The 19,145-nt window shown below is 42.6% G+C and overlaps 2 protein-coding genes across 2 annotated transcripts in view; both read right to left on the bottom strand.

Moving 5' to 3' along the window:
* The window catches only part of LPGAT1 (lysophosphatidylglycerol acyltransferase 1), a 246,955-nt gene that overhangs the window by 110,953 nt on the left and 116,857 nt on the right, over positions 1-19,145 (bottom strand). The gene's annotated exons all lie outside the window — the stretch shown is intronic.
* INTS7 (integrator complex subunit 7) overlaps positions 6,542-19,145 on the bottom strand; it is a 40,802-nt gene continuing 28,198 nt past the window's right edge. Inside the window, exons 17-20 of the mRNA XM_084866461.1 lie at positions 17,512-17,644; positions 12,483-12,581; positions 10,954-11,139; positions 6,542-7,758 (exon numbers count right to left, since the gene is read on the bottom strand). Coding sequence (XP_084722587.1) covers positions 7,471-7,758; positions 10,954-11,139; positions 12,483-12,581; positions 17,512-17,644 — 706 coding nt within the window. The 3' untranslated portion in view covers positions 6,542-7,470. The remainder of the gene's footprint in view (positions 7,759-10,953; positions 11,140-12,482; positions 12,582-17,511; positions 17,645-19,145) is intronic.

The raw sequence follows: 19,145 nt of genomic DNA, 5'->3' as shown, positions 1-19,145 counted from the left end.
CGGGCTCTGGAGCTGGGCTGGATTGGAGCAGCCACCCCTGGCTTCCTCTCCTTGCCTTTCTTTTCCTTCGTATTTTTTGTTGCCCACCCCACCTCCCCCAGGGTCTTGGGGCAGCACTTTATAAACCTCCTCAATGAGGATAATAATGTGGTGCCACCCTCAGGTCTGACCCCAGTGTAATTTAGGTATTTCTGCTCACCCTTGGCACTATAGACAAACACTGATCACCCTCACATTGTGGCAATCGCTGGCCAGAGTTTCCTGAGAGTAGGGACTCTGCCCCCTGCAGGGCCTTACCCATACGGGTGCAATTGCACCATGAAAAAGAAAGGCAGAGAGAGAGAAAGGGAAGAAGGATAAGTAGGGAAGAGCTCACACCACTCAAAGCAACAGCATATTCTAAATTCTGACCAGGAGAAGGCTATTGCTGGAGGACAGCGTAGATGAAGCTTGTCAAACTCAAAGGCTAACACAGGCCAAATGCATGAGGCATGTGGGCTGCGAGTTTGACATGCTTGGTGTAGATGATGCTAAGGAAGAGACAGATGAATGGTCCTTTTTTTTTTTTTTACTTTCTTGCAAGCTCTCAGCACTGGTCTACTCCCTTCTGTCTCAGACCTCAGATCAGAGCCTGAGCCGCACCCTGGACCCCCACTGCGCCTCATGACACCAGTGGGTTGAGCTCCACTGCATGGAAGCTTGCTTTACATCTCTTGTCTCCAAAGTGAACATCGGGTCAGCAGGCAGATCAGCCAGGACTGTCCCCTGCAGCGATGCGAACCAGGGCAGGAGGCCAGAGAATAATGAGGCTGATGGGGGGCAGGTGGCAGACCGTGGAGGGAGCTGTTTGTTCTCATCAGTAGCACGTGGGAGCACCATGTGTCCACCTTCATGCTGACAGGGAGGGCCGTGCAGCCTGACTGCTTCACGCAGGACTGAAAATGATATAGGCCGGGAGGAATCCTGATATTGGGCCGGGAGGGACTCAGGATGTGGAGGGCTGGGCAGGGTTTTCGGTGAAGGAGAGGAGTAGGCAGGTGGAGGGAAAATAAGAACAAAGCCATGACGGTAAGGATGTGCAAACAGAACTCATGGGATGCCCAGGAAGTTAGCAGAGGGGTGGCGAGAGGTAGTGCTAGGCTGGAGTCACATTGTGGAGGGTCTTAAATGAAAGACCCAACCAAGAACTGCTGTATGTCACAGTTTAAACACGACAGCAAGCAGATCCCATTGCTTTGGGTGGCTGTGCCCCTCAAAGTGAATTGGGAAGAAAAAAAAAAAGAAAAAAAAGGAAAAATAAAGGGGGAGGGGGAGGAAAAGAAATAAAAGGGGAGAGAGATTGAAGAATCTGGAATGCATTGGGAACCCAATGGGAATGGGGTTTCCACTGGCCGAGATGAGTGGGCTGGGAAGCAGTGGGAAGTAAGGATCACTCAGAGGAAACAGGGACTGGCAGCCAGGAAAACGGGAAGCGGAAGTGATGGTCCAGGAAGACAGTATGAGATTGGGAACTAGGATGACGGTAGTGGGAACAGAAGGGAAGAAACACCGCCACGGACAGCCCCCCTTCCTCAAAAAGCAGGCCAGCTCCTCTCTCCGCCTAGACACGTGTCCCATAAACACATAGAGACACACTTCGGAGGTGAGAGAAAACATAACCTCTTCAACCGCCGCTCTTTTCTCAGCTGTCCAGCCCTGGGGGCTCTCCCTCCTGGGGCCTTTCCTCCCTCTCTCCCTCCCTCCACTTCTTCCCCAGTGGCCAGAGGCATTTACTCTAAGGACAGACAGTCACGAGGGGGTTATTTATATCTGCAGCCGAGCTGCCTGAGCTCTCTGTCTGGAGGACACGTGGTGGGTAGGGAGCAGGGCTACACCCCATTTCCCAGGCACAGCCCTTGGCAGTGCGTCTGCCCGGCACAAGTCCTGCCGATGGAATGGGGCCAAGGGATCAGAGAGGCTGTTGGCAAAGCCATCGGCTCCCTGCGGTTGGACAGAATAGCTCACACAGTCCAAGCACCACCTTCCTTCAGTATTTAATTATTTTCACAGTTCGCGAAGTTCTTACTTAGGCCCAACCTAACGTTCTTACTGCAATTTTTGTCTTCATGCTCTGTTTGGGGGAGATAGCAAACTCTCTAAAACCTTTCAGTAGGAAAATAGTTCTGCTCAGTCAGGTAGACAGCGTCCGCGGAATCATGGGGCTTGTGTCCAATAGATTTCATGGCAAGAACTAACTTTGGATGCAAACCCATTTACTTTGCAGTTGCTAAATAACTCAGAAAGAATGACAGAGAAGCCTGGGTTGACTCACTGAACTGGTGACTCTTCTTTTGTACACTCCCCCCTCCCAGTCCCCTCACCCCCGCCCTGTCCCCTCCCTCCTCCCTTAGGGCTCAAGGCTGAATATGATATAGGCCGGAAGGAATCCTGATATTGGGCTGGGAGAGACTCAGGGTGTGGAGGGATGGGCAGGCAGGACTGCTGACAGGGAAGCTCACGCTATACATGCCCTCCTTCCAAGGGAAAAGAATACATTTCTCTTGAGTCTAAAGAAATGTTAGTCCCTTTAGGTTCTCAAATGACCTGGAACATCACTTTCCTTTAGTAGGGGTGTCGAACTCAATCAGAGAAGGGGCCAAAATCTAAAATCCAGCCTAAATCGCGGGCCGAATGGTTTACTGAACAGTCATAAACTGACAATGTCATAAACTGACAGCGGAGTGCAGTGATGACAGCGCGGTGCGGGCCACATTGCAAGGCCTGGCGGGCTAGATTTGGCCCGCGGGCCTTGTGTTTGACACATGTGCTTTAAAGCAGAGATGATCTGCAACCTAACTGCAGAGGCAATACTGGGTGGGCCCCCACCAAGCAGCAGGCTCTGCGCGAGTGCTATTACGCTGAATCGTCACAATAGGGCAGTTGTTAGCCTCGTTTCACAGAGGAAGAGGCCAAGGCTCACAAAAATGTTGTGAGAGGGGGCTGACGTGGAGGCTGGAACGGTGCAGGGCGCTGCTCGTTCCCATTCCCAGGACATGGTACCTGTAGCCACCGTTTGTCCACGTTCACGGCTACCCCAAGGGCCAGGCAGTGGATCATGCCTAAGACTGGGTTGACACGGGTCAGGTCTGGCGGGAGGAATCGGGGTGAGTGTGTTTCTGCCGGGTCTGGAGGGACAGGTATGCTTTTCAATAGGAAGCCGTTGGGGTCAGAGGAGACTGCATTCTGATTAGTACCATTTCCCTGGGAGCAAGGTTTTGGGGAGTTTGCCGCCTCCCTCAAACACAAAGAATTGAAGCAGGGTGTTAGTTAAGATCGCCGGAAGGGCTTTATAGGTTGGATATAAGGGAAAAAGAGAAGACTTAGTGAACGGTGAAGATGATTAGCTACGGAAGGGGCAAACGCTCAAGCTGATAGCTTTTCCAAAGGGCCACGCAGGAAACGGCAGGACCTGGACAGACCTGAGCAATCTCATTCCTCTCCCCTTTCCCAGGAGGAAATGACCCACCACCAAGGGAGCTCAGGCCCGCCCAGCATGGTCCTAGCCTTTCTGCCCATGGTCTGTGCAAACACCAGCAGTGGCATCGCCGTGAACCCAAGGAGCTGGCCCACCATGGCATCCCCAGTTCCTGGCACCCTGTCCGTGCTCGATAAACACGTGGTGAGTAAATAAAAGGTCACCTGTTTTCAAAATTGTTTGTGTCCTTGTTGGCTGGGCTGTGGTCATAGATCTGGGGAAATATGCCCCAGTTCCCAAACTCCTGCACAGACAAAAGCTGACTGAGCTATAGTGCCCTGTGGTCCCAGTGGAGTTCCTTCCAGCGCTCAGGGCCAAGGAAAAATGCTTCTCATCAGCGACTCCCAGTCAGCCACGTGGGAGAGGGGCGGGGGGCGGGAGTGCTTAGGGCTGACTCATAGGCCTCTGCTGTGTCAAGGGCCCTCCAGGAGGTTCCAGATACGCTGAGACCGTTCTAGCCACGGCTAATATGCTCGGGAGCATCCTAGGGGACACAGCAACATTAAGTAGGACAGATCTGATGTTGCATAAGTGATTCTGTGATTACAGCCATTTCTCCCTAATGCCCTGGTAACTTGAAATGGGACATTGATGGGTTCATGTCATCCAACCACCTGGCCGGAAGCAGCAGTAGCTTCTGCAACACAAGACATTATTTACTTCTTTTATGTGTGTCATCTCCTGTATCCTCGAGGCTAAACGTTGATTTTATACGTTAGGGCTGAATCTTTTTTCCAAATGCTCTTTCTGTTCATCTCTGGCTTCCAAAGTGGTAGGTACCCATTTGTCTCTGATTAGATCAGGAGGAGGCTCTCTGAGTAGGAAGGAGCACTTGCCTTCCAAGAGCAGCAAAAGGAGAAAATGCTAAATGATGGCCAGTTTTATGTACAAGGGGAGACACTACTGGAATTTCAGAGATGGCATCTCTTCTTTTGCTGTTAACAGCTTTGATAAAGCCCTCTTCACATTCTCTGAAGACAGAGGTCTTTTACTATCAGTTGAGGGCTCTGTCCATTTCATTTGTACTTCCCACTGCCAGCTCAGGGCCTGGCATGGTGTGGCTCACCCCAGGAGAGGCTGTCTCCCCTACTTGCATTATTCAGTAGGCATTTCAGCTACATCTTCTGCCAGGTGGGGAGAACTTCAGGGCTGGCCCTCCTGAGCACATGCTGCCTGCCTTTGCTGGTGGGTGGAGGTGGGGAAGGGAAAGCAAGGTGGGGGGTACAAGTGTTAACAGTTTACCATCACTTCGCTCATCTCAAGGCGAAATGACACATAAACAAAAAGCATCATTAGCTTCACTATTTCCAATGGTGGGATGGGACTCTTGAGGCCACACAGCCTACTTTCACCTTCCATGGAGTTGGGAAACAGAACTAGGCATTAATATCTTCTCAAAATTCCTCAGTCTAATTCAGTCCTAGTCCTCTTATATTTGTTCTTGTCCTCCATCTTAAATATTTTTTATTAATAGCCACAAATAAGCTTCATCAATATCCACAAATAAGCACAGCTGGTGTGGCTCAGTGGTTGAGCATTGACCTATGAACAGGAGGTCACAGTTCGATTCCCCATCAAGGCACATGCCCAGGATGTGGGCTCGATCCCCAGTGTGGGGTGTGCAGGAGGCAGATGATCAATGATTCTCTCTCATCATCAATGTTTCTCTCCCTCACCCCTACTCTCTGAAGTCGATAAAAATATATATTTTTAAAATCCACAAATAAAATCTCCCAAGGAAACCAAAAGATGAACTATAAATTATTTCTTCTCTGCATACAATCTGTTTTTCTTGAACTCATCTTGACTCTTGAGGATGCTGATTGGGTAAGAGGCTCATTTTCCTGATTGTTCTGATTCATTTGATATTATCTCACCTTCATAATTTTACTAAAAAAATTATCTGGAAACAACAATAAAAACTATTTTTTAGTCAGGTGTCACTAAACAAAAGCTACACCTGTAGACATGATCTATAAGGAAGATAATGCCCAAACATATTTCATCAAGTTTCAATCTTTTACCAGACCTAAATAATAAGCAAAGAGGGCGAATTGCACAACGAACTTGACTGCGCAGGAGAGAAATGCACTGGGAAAAGGTACATACTGAAAAATGTTTTGTAACTGTAATGGGTTTGAAAAAAGTTGAGCATTCTTCAATAGAAGGTGGAAATCAATGGCTCTAGGTCTTGGTATGTCATTAAGGAAAAAACATGACTCACTCTATTTAAATCCCAATTACAATTAAAAATTAAATTGCTCATAGAACGAGGACTTTAGACTGCCTACCACAGGATAATGGACTAGCTCCAGCCAAGCCAATAAAACGCATAGCCCATGAGGCTGAAAGGTCTTTGTGTTCTTGGGTCAAAAATGGAAAGACCATAACCTCCTGGAGTGCTGCTGTTAGGCAATCTAAGCCACCTCACCAGACTTTCTGACTCTCAATGCATCCCATCATACTTTTAATGTTGGTGACAGGGGCTAAATCCATTACATTACATTGTGTGCATTATGGGTACAACTGGGCCACTTACAGATATAATCTACGGTAGCCACTGTAGACTTACAGGTTTTATGACAATGTTCTGGCTGTTGGGAGTGAAATGTGTTGTGCTACAAATATAGCTCATGATCTTAAAGGGACCTGAGTTGTCAATCACTTCTCACCCGTAAAAGCCAGATGATAAGGAAAAAAAAAAAAACACACTTTGTTTTTGCCTTTAAACTCAACCCCTCCTCTGAGCCAATGTCAACTTTCAAAGAGAAAAGGCAAAACACAAGCAAAGAAACTGAGATATTTATTTAAAAAAGAAATTTCCAAGGAATGTGCCTGCTTCATCTTAGGAGCTACTCCGAACCCAACTGCCCTTACCATCAATATCTGCGATGCTGTGATCCCCACTGTTCAGAAATCATGATCCCAAAGAACTGAATGATCCCAAATCCAGAAAGAACAGGTAAATTATATCTAGTATACTGTGTTAAGACAAGAAAGTATATCACTGTTAGATTTTATAATGTCTTTTTAACCAGTAATGAAATAGAAAAAAAAAGGGTTTTCTGGCTAACCAGGAAATTTCTCTTCCCTGAGGATCCCAAATAATTGAGATTGTGTTAAAGAGACTGTTCTTTCTAGACAATCAAGTCTAGCATTACATAACATGCCAAGAAGAAACTAAACCAAAGATCTGCCCTCCTACCTTCAAACATGAAGATATTAAATGTGAGTGATTTTTTCACTCTTAGAACAATGTAAAAAGTCTACACAATCACACACATATTAGAAAAAAACTAATTATTAATCTCCAATATGTCTATGTCACTTTTAGTTGCACTTTGGTTCAATTAAATACTAAAACAATAAATTAAGTTTGCTTTAGCACAGAACAGACAGATAAGGAGTTGAAATAATATATGTGTCCACGCTGTTCATCTGCCTGCTCTCATTTTCCAGAAGGCTGATGGTTCAGGAGACACTTCCAAGTCTATCAATGGGAGGACTCAGTTTTTACCACCACGGGTCAGTACTGGCCAGAACTCCCCAAGGCGTAGCTCAGAATCACAGGCAGCTAAGTGACATATTTTGGTAGAGGAGCAGTCAAATTTACTAATTCAATGATCCCAATATGTGACTTAAAAGGAAAAGAAAAGGCTCAACCACACTAAAAAGAATAATAAAACAATGAAAATGTTAAATATGGGATAAGGGACCTGGTCAAAGGAACAAGGAAAATAATCTTTTGGTTAAGGAACCCAATTTTTCTCAAATGAGAAATCTGTAAGGGGGGAAAAAAAAAAAACCCTATATATTTTTAGAATATTATATTACAGAAACCAAGGAGTAAATGGCCTCCACATTATAACTTTCATATCTTAATCCATATGAAAATGCAAAGTACTTTTGCCAATTTAATCAATGGCCGTAAAGTCTGTAGTGCACTCGTCACGTGGTTAAAACCGTGAGTAGGCATTTCGTTGCTGCTGCTGTTGTAATGGTTGCTGGGCTTGCTGCTGTTGCAGGCGAATTTGCTGGGAATAGGGGTCTTCCAAGGACTTGACAAATATGGTAGTTCTGGGGCCCGTCTTCCATACGATACCATTGGCGTCCTTCACTGAAGATTCCACAGTAATGTTGTGTGTGCCAAGGATAGCAAAGTTCAAAAGAAATTGTGTACTAAAGTAATCATTATGAGGCTCAACCCTCTGCTCCATCTCATTGGTCATATTGTCAATGGGTATCTGGAACAAAAGAATTGTTAAGTAATAACAACAGCTAACATTTACTGAGTGCTTACTATGAGCGAGGTCCTGCCTAAGTGCTTATTTAATCCATGCAAACAACCAAGAGGTAGGTACAACTATTATTCTTGCTTTATAGAGGAGAAAACTGAGGCAGAGAGGTTAAGTAATTTCTCCAAGGTCACACAGCTAATGAGTGGTGGAGCAGGCCTCTGAACCTTGGCAGGCTAACTCTTAGTTATGGATTGATCTGACCCTTGACTATCCTTAAAGAATGAGCCCCCACAGCCTTTCTCAATCCTTCATATGCTGGCCTCTCCTCCTGGCGAAGGAGTTCAGGACACACCACCAATACAAGCTGCTTTGGCATCCTGAGGTATTTTGAGCTAAAGGAACTTGAGAAACAACAGATGCAGGAGGGACTCGCTGACCTGCCCCCTTGTACCTAAAACAGGCCATAAAATTTCCTACAAGAAAAGTAGCCTCCCTCTACCAAGAAGAGAAAAACATCCTTATCGCCAGAGACTGAAATGGACCTGTACAGCCAAGCCTACTAAAATATCCCCTATCTTCTATGGTCTCCCCCACTGCCCCAACATTTCCCCACAATTTACTGCCCCAAGTCCAAATCCGTGTCCTGTCATTTCGTCATGAATTTACCATTTCTGTGTCTAAAGGTATATAAGCTTTCTGTTCTGGACACTTCTTTGGATCTACATTCTCTTGTGAAGATTCCTATCTACAAGTGAAATTCTAATAACACTGGTAGGTTTTTCTCCTATTAATCTGCCTTAATGTCGGTTTACCCTTAGGCCCAACTGGAGATCCACAGAAAGCAGAAAAGTAATTTTTCCCTTTCCTACACTTGCTTACCCAATCTCAACTCCAATTCCCATCTTTCTTCAGTCTGTGAAGAGACATTCTAAAGAAATAGGGTGCAACCATCTGTTTCAGGGGTTTTAAAATATAAGAGACTGAAAAGGGACATAAACTATGTTTATATGTGAGCTTTCTTCCTCCTAGCTAGTCTGACTTTATATTTCTTAATATAATGATTCCTCCCTGCTTTAGTATTCACTTCAGGATTAAATTAACTTCAGAACTTGTACATCACTCACTTAATCAGTGTTTTGTTCACATTGGCAGTACAATATATTGCAAAACACAGACTTATGGGCTCATTCATTTATTTAGCTAGAAAAACACTCAGGCCATTGTTCTTCAGTAACACAATAACACCTGCTGATATACCCCAACCTCTACTCAGGATGAAGCACGTCAGAGAGACACTTTTTCTGACAATGCACATACAGGCAATCTTAATGAGTGTTTGACTAGATTGATCTACATTTAAGTGCGTTTCTATTGTATAATTAATTATGTAAATGTGCCTTGAAGCTTTGTCTCAATAAGCAGTTAGCATGAGGTCAATTTTTCAAAGTCATTTACCTGTAACATTCATAAAGTCACCAACCAATTCAAAATCTTAGAATTACTTATAGGTATTTTTTTATTTGCATAGTCAATTTTTGTAGGATTTTTATATTCCTAAAGAATATGCCTATCAAACAAGAATTTCCTTAAAGAGATCAGAAAAGGACCTGATGACTCTAAATGGATGATGCATTTTAAGTTGCAAACTCCCTGCAACATTATGATCACGGACAGCAAGCATGTCAAACTCGTGGTCCACAGGCTGCATGCCTCCTTTATTTGGCCCGTGTTAGCCTTTGAGTTTGACATGCTTGATGGATAGCATGGCTTATTAGAGCAGCTTCTTGACTTCAGTCAATGTCTCCCAAGAGGCAAGTCAGCAAGCATGAGAACAGTACTTCTCAGTTTGAATGTTTTTCTTCTTAATAGTAGAAATCATTCTATACAAGAGAACCATGGTTATGGTACTTTCAAACTCAATGGGCGGAGAAAGCTGCAGACAGTTAACTATGTAAATTCTCACTATGATCTTCTGTGGCATCAGAGATCACCCAAACATAAATAGTTGTGCTTTAACTACTGATGCTTTTCACCAGTCACCAAATAGCTAGTGAGTGGCTACATAAGGCACCATGCTTTGAGTCATGAAAATAAAAAAGAGGAAGAGAAGAGAATGAAGGCTGAGCCTTATCAGATGGGTGAAGAGTGCCAAAGCAAAGAAAGTGATGATGGCTCAAACCAGAACTCCCCTAGGCCTTTTTAGCCTACCTCCAAAGAGAATAAGATGCTCTCTTTTTATCATTACTAATACTGCTTTTCTAGCTATGAACCTCAGTTCAAGCATGTCCCCAATCAATCTGGATACCAGCATCTGAACAACTCTATCATACAACTGTGTACTTGATCCCTTGCTCCATTTACTTTGAATAAACTGCTACAGAACTGGAAAGAGATGTCTAAAGGAAGGAACATTCTACATGTGGGAGATTGGCATTTCATGGGCATGAATTCAGAATTTAGCTTTGGCTAACAAAGCAAGCATGGTTTTGGTTAACTGGCCTCATGGATTCTCAAAGCAGCAAATTCCTAGGCTTATACTCATAAGGAAAGATTTTTACTTTATCTAACCATTGTTATGTCAACACTATATACTTTCTTTTTTGAAAAGTTACTTAAAATAGAGGAAAATAAACAGATGTGCTCTTTAGGGGCAGGAGGCATAGGAAGACACCTATTCCCCACTTCTGACGTTCCCTCCGTGTGAAAGGACCGCTCATCAGATGAACAGTACTGGTCTGCAGAGGAGGTACATCCCGCTGGCTAAGTTTCGGGGTGGGAGCTGGGCACGGGGAGCTAAGCATCTTCTCTTTCCCTTCTTTTTTGAGCTTCGGGTGCTCCTTCCTGCCATCAGTTTTATGGGGGCAGGCTTTGTGTGTATTGGCTGAAGCTAGAGGGGAAAATTCATGTCAGAGGTACAGGGCACCTGAGGCATATACAGGGTCCTTGTCGCTGGGCACCTGAGCAGGGTTTCTCCCTGGCTTTAACAGTAATAACACCCATAGTCTGACCTCCATCTATCGAATGTTTAGGCAGGAAAAAGAGAAGTGTTGTTATCAGCCTTTCACACCCCAATATGTGCTTTTAACTCATGTCCACCTGATCCCTGCGGAGGTAGAACTGCAATCTACTTAATCACGGAAAACACGGGAAAACTTCCATCACATAAAATCCCACTGCAATTCTGCCTCTTTTGTAAATTACCTTGAATTCTTGTCCAGATTTACTCTGTAGCGTAGAAGAAACATTCAGACAGACAGACTGGATTTTGCGAAACAGTCCTGGTTTAGATCCGTGCTGAACCACTCCCTCCACCTTCAGCGCCAGCTGCTGGTTGTTCTGGACAGCGATGGGCTCTGCAGGGTTCCGGGGGGATGGCGACAGAGCAAGCTGGAACAACAACATCAAATCAACACTAACAACCAAGAGCAAGCTTCCTTCCAACAAACATGTCTGTGCTAATTGCTAGTTATGGGTTAAATGTTACTTACCCCCACCCCCCTCTTCTCCCTCCCCACTTCAGCCCCACACACATACGACCTGACTATGCTGGGACAACCATATAGATGTACTTTTAAAGTCCAGAGTTCCTTATTTCTAATGCCTCCTTTTAAATACCCTTTGTTTTTTTAACCCCAAGCCCCAGCACTGTTTGAAGGTAACAGAGAATAGTGGAGGTACTGCTCTCCCAGTCTCTGTGCAGAGGGAGGCACTTCTTTGACAATGAACCAATTCTAGTAGGGAAATCAATTATGTAAATGTTCATGTCCAGCAGCTGGCTCTTTGGTTTTAGGTAATTTTAAATGGACTAAATTCAAATGCAAATGAATTTAAAATTCTAGGATTACAAACATAACCAAGTCACCAGGGTATAAAAGTCAACTTCCACAAATGAACCAAATGACATTTTTAACCTCTCAGAGTAATTTTTCTTTAAAAACATATTAAAAGTCCCAAATCCACTTCAACTACAGAAAGCTCAAGTCTTGCTAAATAAAAAGATGGAAAAAAATGTTTGTTTGTTTTTTATAATGATATTGAACTATTGAACCAATCAACTCTAGAGATCTACTACCTTAGGACTTATCTATATGATACATTTTCCATATTAGCCAGGTTATTTGCCATAGCCTACTTTGTTATTTGCAATCAAAAGCATTTGGATGGATGCCAAGACATACTAGACGTTTACTGACAGGGATAATCCAAGAAATCTCTCAGAAGTGACAATTTCCCCCATCCCCAACAATTCCATTCCTTGAACAAAAACAGCTTTTGAATTTTCAGTAGTTTAAATATTTTAAAATACTATTACTTGGACAGCTCGTCAAAGTTTGTTATTCAAAGATAAAAGTGCTTCCGAGGTAGGACTGGTGATGTTATACTGGACCTGTTTCATTTGAAGTTGGGTCTCAATAGGCTGGCCAGAAGTGGACTCAGCTCAAGATCCTTGTAGGCTACTATGATGAAAACCATTTGACTTATTCTTGGAGTAGAGAGCTAAGGCACAGAGCTCCAGGTACCCAAACACCTGTCTCCCTGCATTTGGTACTGACAGGTACCCATTTTCTTCACCAAACCAGTTGGCAGAGGCAGAAAAGGCTTATAACTAAAGAGCATAAGTTTTATCAAAACCAAAGGTAAGCTTCTGAAGCAGAGCTATCTCCCGCTTAATCGGTAGGTGATAACTGCGCTTTTAATCTATATTAACCTTATACTTCTCCCGATATTACCTTAATGCTGGTGGATTGCAGTTTCTGGAAAAAATATCTCTGAAATGAAAGAGGCACTTTCAGCAAAGCAATGATGGCATTGCAGAGGCATGCTGTATGCTGTGGGGGAAAAGAAATGGAATCAAATAAAAATGAATTTCCAAATTTCATCAAAAAATTGTATCATTTTGTCAACCCATCCCCACTAGGCGGCTTCCCTGACCCTACGGTCATGAGGCCTCAGTGAGAGAATAATGGTGAAAGCTTGCTGGAATTCAAATTAAGAATGACTACCAGTATATAGTCCAACTCTAGGGAATTATGAAACTTTAATAAATGCTTTGAGTCTTAGTGAAAAGGATCATAGAATTAGAATTTAAGAGTTCCAAGATTATTTATTTAAAACCACTCCACTGATATACAATGACATACAAAATGCTCTATGAATTTAATGTATACCACTTGATGGGTATGGAGGTAACCATACACCCAAGAATCCATCAAAGCTATTAAAGATCATGCCAATTTAAACAAATTCTTTATTGCTGAGAGTATTACAGTCCCTACTTTCTCCCATTAACTCCCTCAATCTGGTTCCCGCCCCGCCCCAGTCCTTCACCACCCAATTGTCCGCGTCCGTAAGTAATGCACATATGCATATGTTCTTTGGTTAATCTCTTTCTGCAACTCCCTTCCCCTCTGAGATTCCTCAGTCTGTTCCATTTTCTGGTTCTATTTTATTCATCCGTTTGTACATTAGATTTCTTGTTCGTTTATTTTTATTTTTAGATTTAAATGTTGATAGCTACGTATTTATTACCCTTTTATTGTTCATATTTTTAATATTTTTTTTCCTTCTTCTTAAAGAATACCCTTCACAGAGCTTCACAAGTAAAAATCAGCTCAATTTTGATGATGACATGGGTCACCTAGATAGGTAATGGAACAAGCGGGACTAGAACCAAGATTGCCCAATCCTTACTTAGTTCAGTGATTTTTGTTCCACTTCACTAATGATTTGCAAACAATAGGGGGGAAAAGTTACAGCACTACCAGAACATTTAATCTTTGGGGCACCCTGAACCATTCCTAGTTGTTCTACCAGACCCTCCTCAGTCTACTCCCCTCAGTGGTCCCTTCTAAGGACCACAGGTTGAAAAACCACTCCACTATTCACTATGCTGCCTGTCCGTCTGAGCTCCTGCATTCAAATAAACTGTCACCTAGTTGCCTACCCTGTAAACATTCTTTAAGAATTGGGCAATAAGGCCGAAAGCCAGAAGAGACTACTCGTCATTGGGTTCAGGCTGCTGAATATTTTGTACCCAACAGAGGAGCAGTAATACAAATGCCAGGTCTATTACTTGAGAGAATAACAGCACAGATTTAAAGACACCAGGCCTATTTCTTCAGGTTTATCTGCTAAAACATCACTATTCATCTTCCTGCAAGGAACCTGGGAAGCATTTGCAGGGACATTCTACTGGTGGTGGAACCGTTGATGTCACAATAGTGTTTAAGGAGAGAAACATCTTTAAAGGACTGACTCAGAGGACCCCAAGTGACCTCAGGCTGTTCCCCGGGCAAAAGGCACCATTCTCCCTTTTATAAGAAGAAATTCAGATTTTACAATTCCCCACTGGGAAAGCAGGACTGCCTCTGAGGCCACCAACCCCCGGACACACCTTCCCAGGTATATTAGTAGCAATTTACTATTAAAGTAACAGTCTGGAGGTGTGAAATCACATATCATGGTTCCTAAACCAACACTCTTCATTGCCAAATCCAATATTTTCCAGCTTTTGTATTTTTTACAATACTGTGGCACCTGCTAAGTCTCTTTTTCCAAGGAATTCCACGTATGGCCCCTGCCCTCACTTTTTCTGATTCTTCCTCTCTCCATCTTCTTCCCTAAGAGTCTCTTCCTTTGTTTCTTCCTTAAATGCTGACACTCTCATTAGTCCATATGTTCCTAACAGGCAATTTTCTCTACTCTCATGACTTTTTTTTTTTTTTAAATAGAATATATTTTTTAAAATATATATTTTATTGATTTTTTTACAGAGAGGAAGGGATAGAGAATTAGAAACATCGATCAACTGCCTCCTGCACACCTTCTACTGGGGATGTGCCCGCAACCAAGGTACATGCCCTTGACAGGAATCAAACCTGGGACCTTTCAGTCCGCAGACCAACACTTTATCCACTGAGCCTAACTGGTCAGGGCTCTACACCTATGACTTTAAGAACCTCTAAGTTCAAAACAATCTTACATGCATTCCAGCCCTCTTCCTTCCAACACCACACCTATTTTCCAGCTGCCTGTAACACAGCCACATGCTAACAATGAAACCTTCACCTTCTTCCACCATCCCTTTATATTCTCTGTCTCAGTAAAGGATCAACCACTGTGAACTTGGTAACTTGGAAACCTGGAGGTCATGTCTCCATCCTCTCACATTTAATAAGCATACACACACAACACAAAAACCCAAGCTTTGAAAACATTGCCCCTAAATATCTTTCTTATGTACCTGTTCTTCTCATTCTAATTCTTATTAATTAGGCCTTTACCTTGGATTATGAGTTCTGTGCCTACAGCCATTACATGTTCTGTGCCTACAGGACAATAAAGTACAATCTTAACCACGTCTTTCCCCTTTTGTCACCTGGTCTCTGCCTACCTCTCCAGCCCCCACCTATACACTCTACTGCAACAATAGGAAACTGTTCCCAGAAGACACATGCTATTTCATGCCTCTGCTTTCAAACATGTGGTTCTCTGAAATTCTCTATCCTCATCTCCCTGTAAAACTCCTATGCAAAGGCATTTTCTGAGTTACACCCTTACCCCATTTTGCCTATCCTGTGACATGATTACTTTTTTTGTGTGCGTGCTACATCTTTACCTCATGAAGAGCTCTATTTCTGCATACACACTGTTTTGTGTTTGTTTATAAAATCTTCACTTCCTATTAGACTACAGGCAACTCGAAGGACGATCCCGTGTCTTTGTCATTTTTAAAAAAAAATATATTTTATTGATTTTTTACAGAGAGGAAGGGAGAGAGATAGAGATAAAAACGTCGATGAGAGAGAAGCACCGACCAGCTGCCTCTTGCACACCCCCTACTGGGGATGTGCCTGCAACCCAGGTACATGCCCTTGACCGGAATCGAACCTGGGACCTTTCAGTCCGCAGGCCTACGCTCTATCCACTGAGCCAAACCGGTTTCGGCTCTTTGTCATTTTTTTATTCCGAGGACCCAATAAGTACTTGTAGAACTGAATTTGGGGCTCAGATAATATTACAGCTATAAAATACAATATGGAGAGAAAAAGAGAATGAACATTTATTAACCACTCCTTATGTACTATGCCATGTACTGTGCTAGGCAATATACTTTATTTAAAGGTAACAGTAATTCTATGAGGTAAATATTTTTTCCATATCATAGAATAGGATTTTAGTAATTTGTTTAAAGTCACAGACCTGCTGAGTGGCAGAGGGGGGGTAGGAGGTTGAACCTAGTACTCTTTTCTCTGTACTGTCTCCTACTGAGCAGAAATTTCCCCTTCTTTCCATTATATTCAGTGGGTTCAATTCCATTAAACTGAAGTTACTGTTTGGTATCTACTTAACTTCTTAGGGTGCAGCTTAGAGGAAGTATGAAATAATTTAATGAATGTCGCACAGAGGTGTGTGTGTTTACTTCAAAGATAATTTTTACAAACTCCCTTAGCAACCAATCTGTGTCAAACCTGAGTCGGTTCGATTCAGCAAATACGTACTGATGACCTTATGTGGAAAGCTGTATATCTGTCCTTACTATCTAACCTAACCCTTTTAACAACACATCCTGCCAATTTCTTCTAAAATACTTGATAAATAGTAAGAGTATAGAACGGGAAAAGCAGGAACCAGAAGAGAGCTTTGGGGAATATCTGATGTGTGGGCAAAGCAAAAGCTCTCCTAAGAGTCAAGTTCAAAGACAGGGTGTTATGGACTGAATGTGTGTGTCTTCTCCAAGTTCATATGGAAAAGCTCTAACTGTCAATGTGTTGGTATTTGGAGTTGGGGCCTCTCAAAGGTGACTAGGTTTAGATGAGGTTATGAGGATGGGCCCGCTATAATGGAATTAGTGTCCTTATAAAAAGAGAGAGACCAAAGCTCTGCAGAACACGCGAGGACACAGTAAGAAAGAGCCAATTTGCAAGCTGGCAAAAGGGCCCTTACCAGTTAACTTGTTAAAAAAAAAGTGATCCTAGACTCTCCAGCTTCCAAAACTGTGAGAAATAAATGTTGTTTAAGCCACCAAGTCTAGAGCATTCTGTTACAGGAGCCTGAGCCAACTAAGACCCTGGAGACTGGCCAGACATGGAGGAGAGAACTTGGGTGAGAGTGTCTCCATCTGTCCTGTGACTGGGAAGTCAGGGGACAAGACTCAATAAAGAGTGAGTGCTCAACAGTGCCAAAGGCAGCAGAGAGTCAGCAGAGGAAAGGTGGACAAGTACACTAAAAAGTACCAATGGCACCACCTCGCAGGAACTAATATAGTGCCAGTCAGGTAATAAGCCCAGTTCTTTCTGTCTCAAGTGGCCAGTGGTCCTCAACCCTGGTGGCATGACAGAATCACCTGGGAGCTTCTAAAAATGCTAATGCCCAGGCCTGGACTGCTCTGGGGTGGGGCCTGAATATTGATGCATTTTTAAAAAAATACTTCCCAAGTGATTCTAATGTAATAGCCAGGGTTGAAAACAACTGCAACTTCAGTTAACTTGTTAAAAAAACAAGTTTTATCTGCATTCTGGTAGAGCAGATTTGACAGGTTAATGTGACTCTGTAGCAGCTACAGAAATGCCACATGCTTTCATGAATCATCTCATTTCATCCTCATAACAATGCTATGAGACATGTACTGTACTAACCCGGCTACAAAACAGGCACAAAGGAAACAGGCACAGAGAGGTTGAAGTCACACAGTAAGTGCCAGGGATGAGTAAAAATCACTCGCACACATAAAAACTCAGTAAAACAAATGCCACTTGCCATATAAGAAACAGGGGTATATTTCCGATTGAGTGACTCCACCTCCTCCAAGACGTGATTATATACAGACATCATTCTTCTCTCATATTCACTATCAGCATGGGCTGCTCCTACGGATCCATATTCCTGGGAACTGAAGTTAAAATAAATATCGATTAATGAGCCACAACAGTAACATTTTAATGTCTCAATGCATCAAGCACATTCTTACATAATCTTTAAAATAATGAAGTACCCACGGTTATTTCCATTTTATAGATGAGGAAACTGAGGCTTGAAGAAGTTAAGTAATTTGCCTTCAGTCTCATTTAACCTGTAAGTGGCAAGCTAGCATTCAAACCAAGATTCGACTTCACTCAATCACTTTGGTTGTTAGGTAGTATAAAACCTTATCCCTCTAGCCATTCCCTTATTTTCTAGGCAGTAGAAATAAAGGTTAAGTGTAAAGGAAACATGACTGAACAGGAAGCTAGAATAGAAAAACGTAATGCACAAGCATTTCAAAATATTTTTTCCTGGTAATCCTGAAAAGCAAGTATGAGGTAGATAATAACAGTCATGATTATAAACATGATTATAAACATGTCCTAATACACTGGCATAGGTATTATGTTAGCTGCTAGAGATACAAAGTTGAATGAAACAGAATCGCCCCTCACCTCTCCAACCCTTCTAGGCTGTGAAAGAAATACTCAGATTTCTGTTAAAAATTCAGTGAAATATTAATGTCATGCCTCGCTCTCTTGAGGTTCTTTTCAGCAATAGGTTCCTCTTTACTCGGAAGGCACAAAATATATACTACCGAGAAGAGAAGTTTCAGAAGGAATATACTCCTTGCAATTGCATACTATTGCAAATAAAACCCAAAGAACTCTCCCTTAGGGTACACGCTTTCTTTTCCAATTTTTCATTATTATGAAGGACAAAGATTAGGGGAATGGGTTGAGGGATGAAAGGTGATGGAGAAGAGTGAAAAAAAGTGATGGGAAGGGGAGAGGGTTAGAGAGCAGCATGTTCGGGCTGGTTAGATAACTCCCTTCATCCCACCCCTGCAGATAATATGCCTATCTCTCTGTTAAAAGTTAAGCAAGAAAATCACTAATTTCTATTATGTCGACCAACAGTACAATGACATGTGTTGTAAGCAGTTAAATGAGTGCTACACAATGAGAAATGGTGTGAGCAGGAAGTATCAATTAACTGGCAAAAAGTGAAAATTATGGAAGTTTAAGGACATCTTCAAATTTTAAAGGGGAGAAGCTTGTTTTAAAAATAAATACATAAATAAATAAAATTATTTTTAAAAAGCAAGTCAAACATTTCAAACTAGGGAAAATAAACATAGATAAGGTAAGGAAAATTAGAAAAAAAATAAGTAAAAGTTAGCATGTCACCAAAATATTAAAATGGATCAGATGAGTGGGGAGAACTCTGCCAAGTAGAGTAGTCGGAGAGTATGTAATACTTTAAAAGAAAAGACAAGGAACTTGATATTGCCCTGTAAAGAAATGTGAGTCAGCACTTTAGGGCAGTGATTGCCACCCGTTGGTGACTACTGCTTTAGAGTACAGAAATTTAAAATGCATTATTAAGTCCTGAAGTGGTTGATGTATTAAGTGATTAGAGTGTCAGCC

Source organism: Pipistrellus hanaki (assembly GCF_964339955.1).
Source record: "Pipistrellus hanaki genome assembly, chromosome: 18".
Taxonomy (NCBI): domain Eukaryota; kingdom Metazoa; phylum Chordata; class Mammalia; order Chiroptera; family Vespertilionidae; genus Pipistrellus; species Pipistrellus hanaki.
Note: the sequence above shows the minus strand (reverse complement) of the source record. Positions and strands in the feature narration are given on the sequence as shown.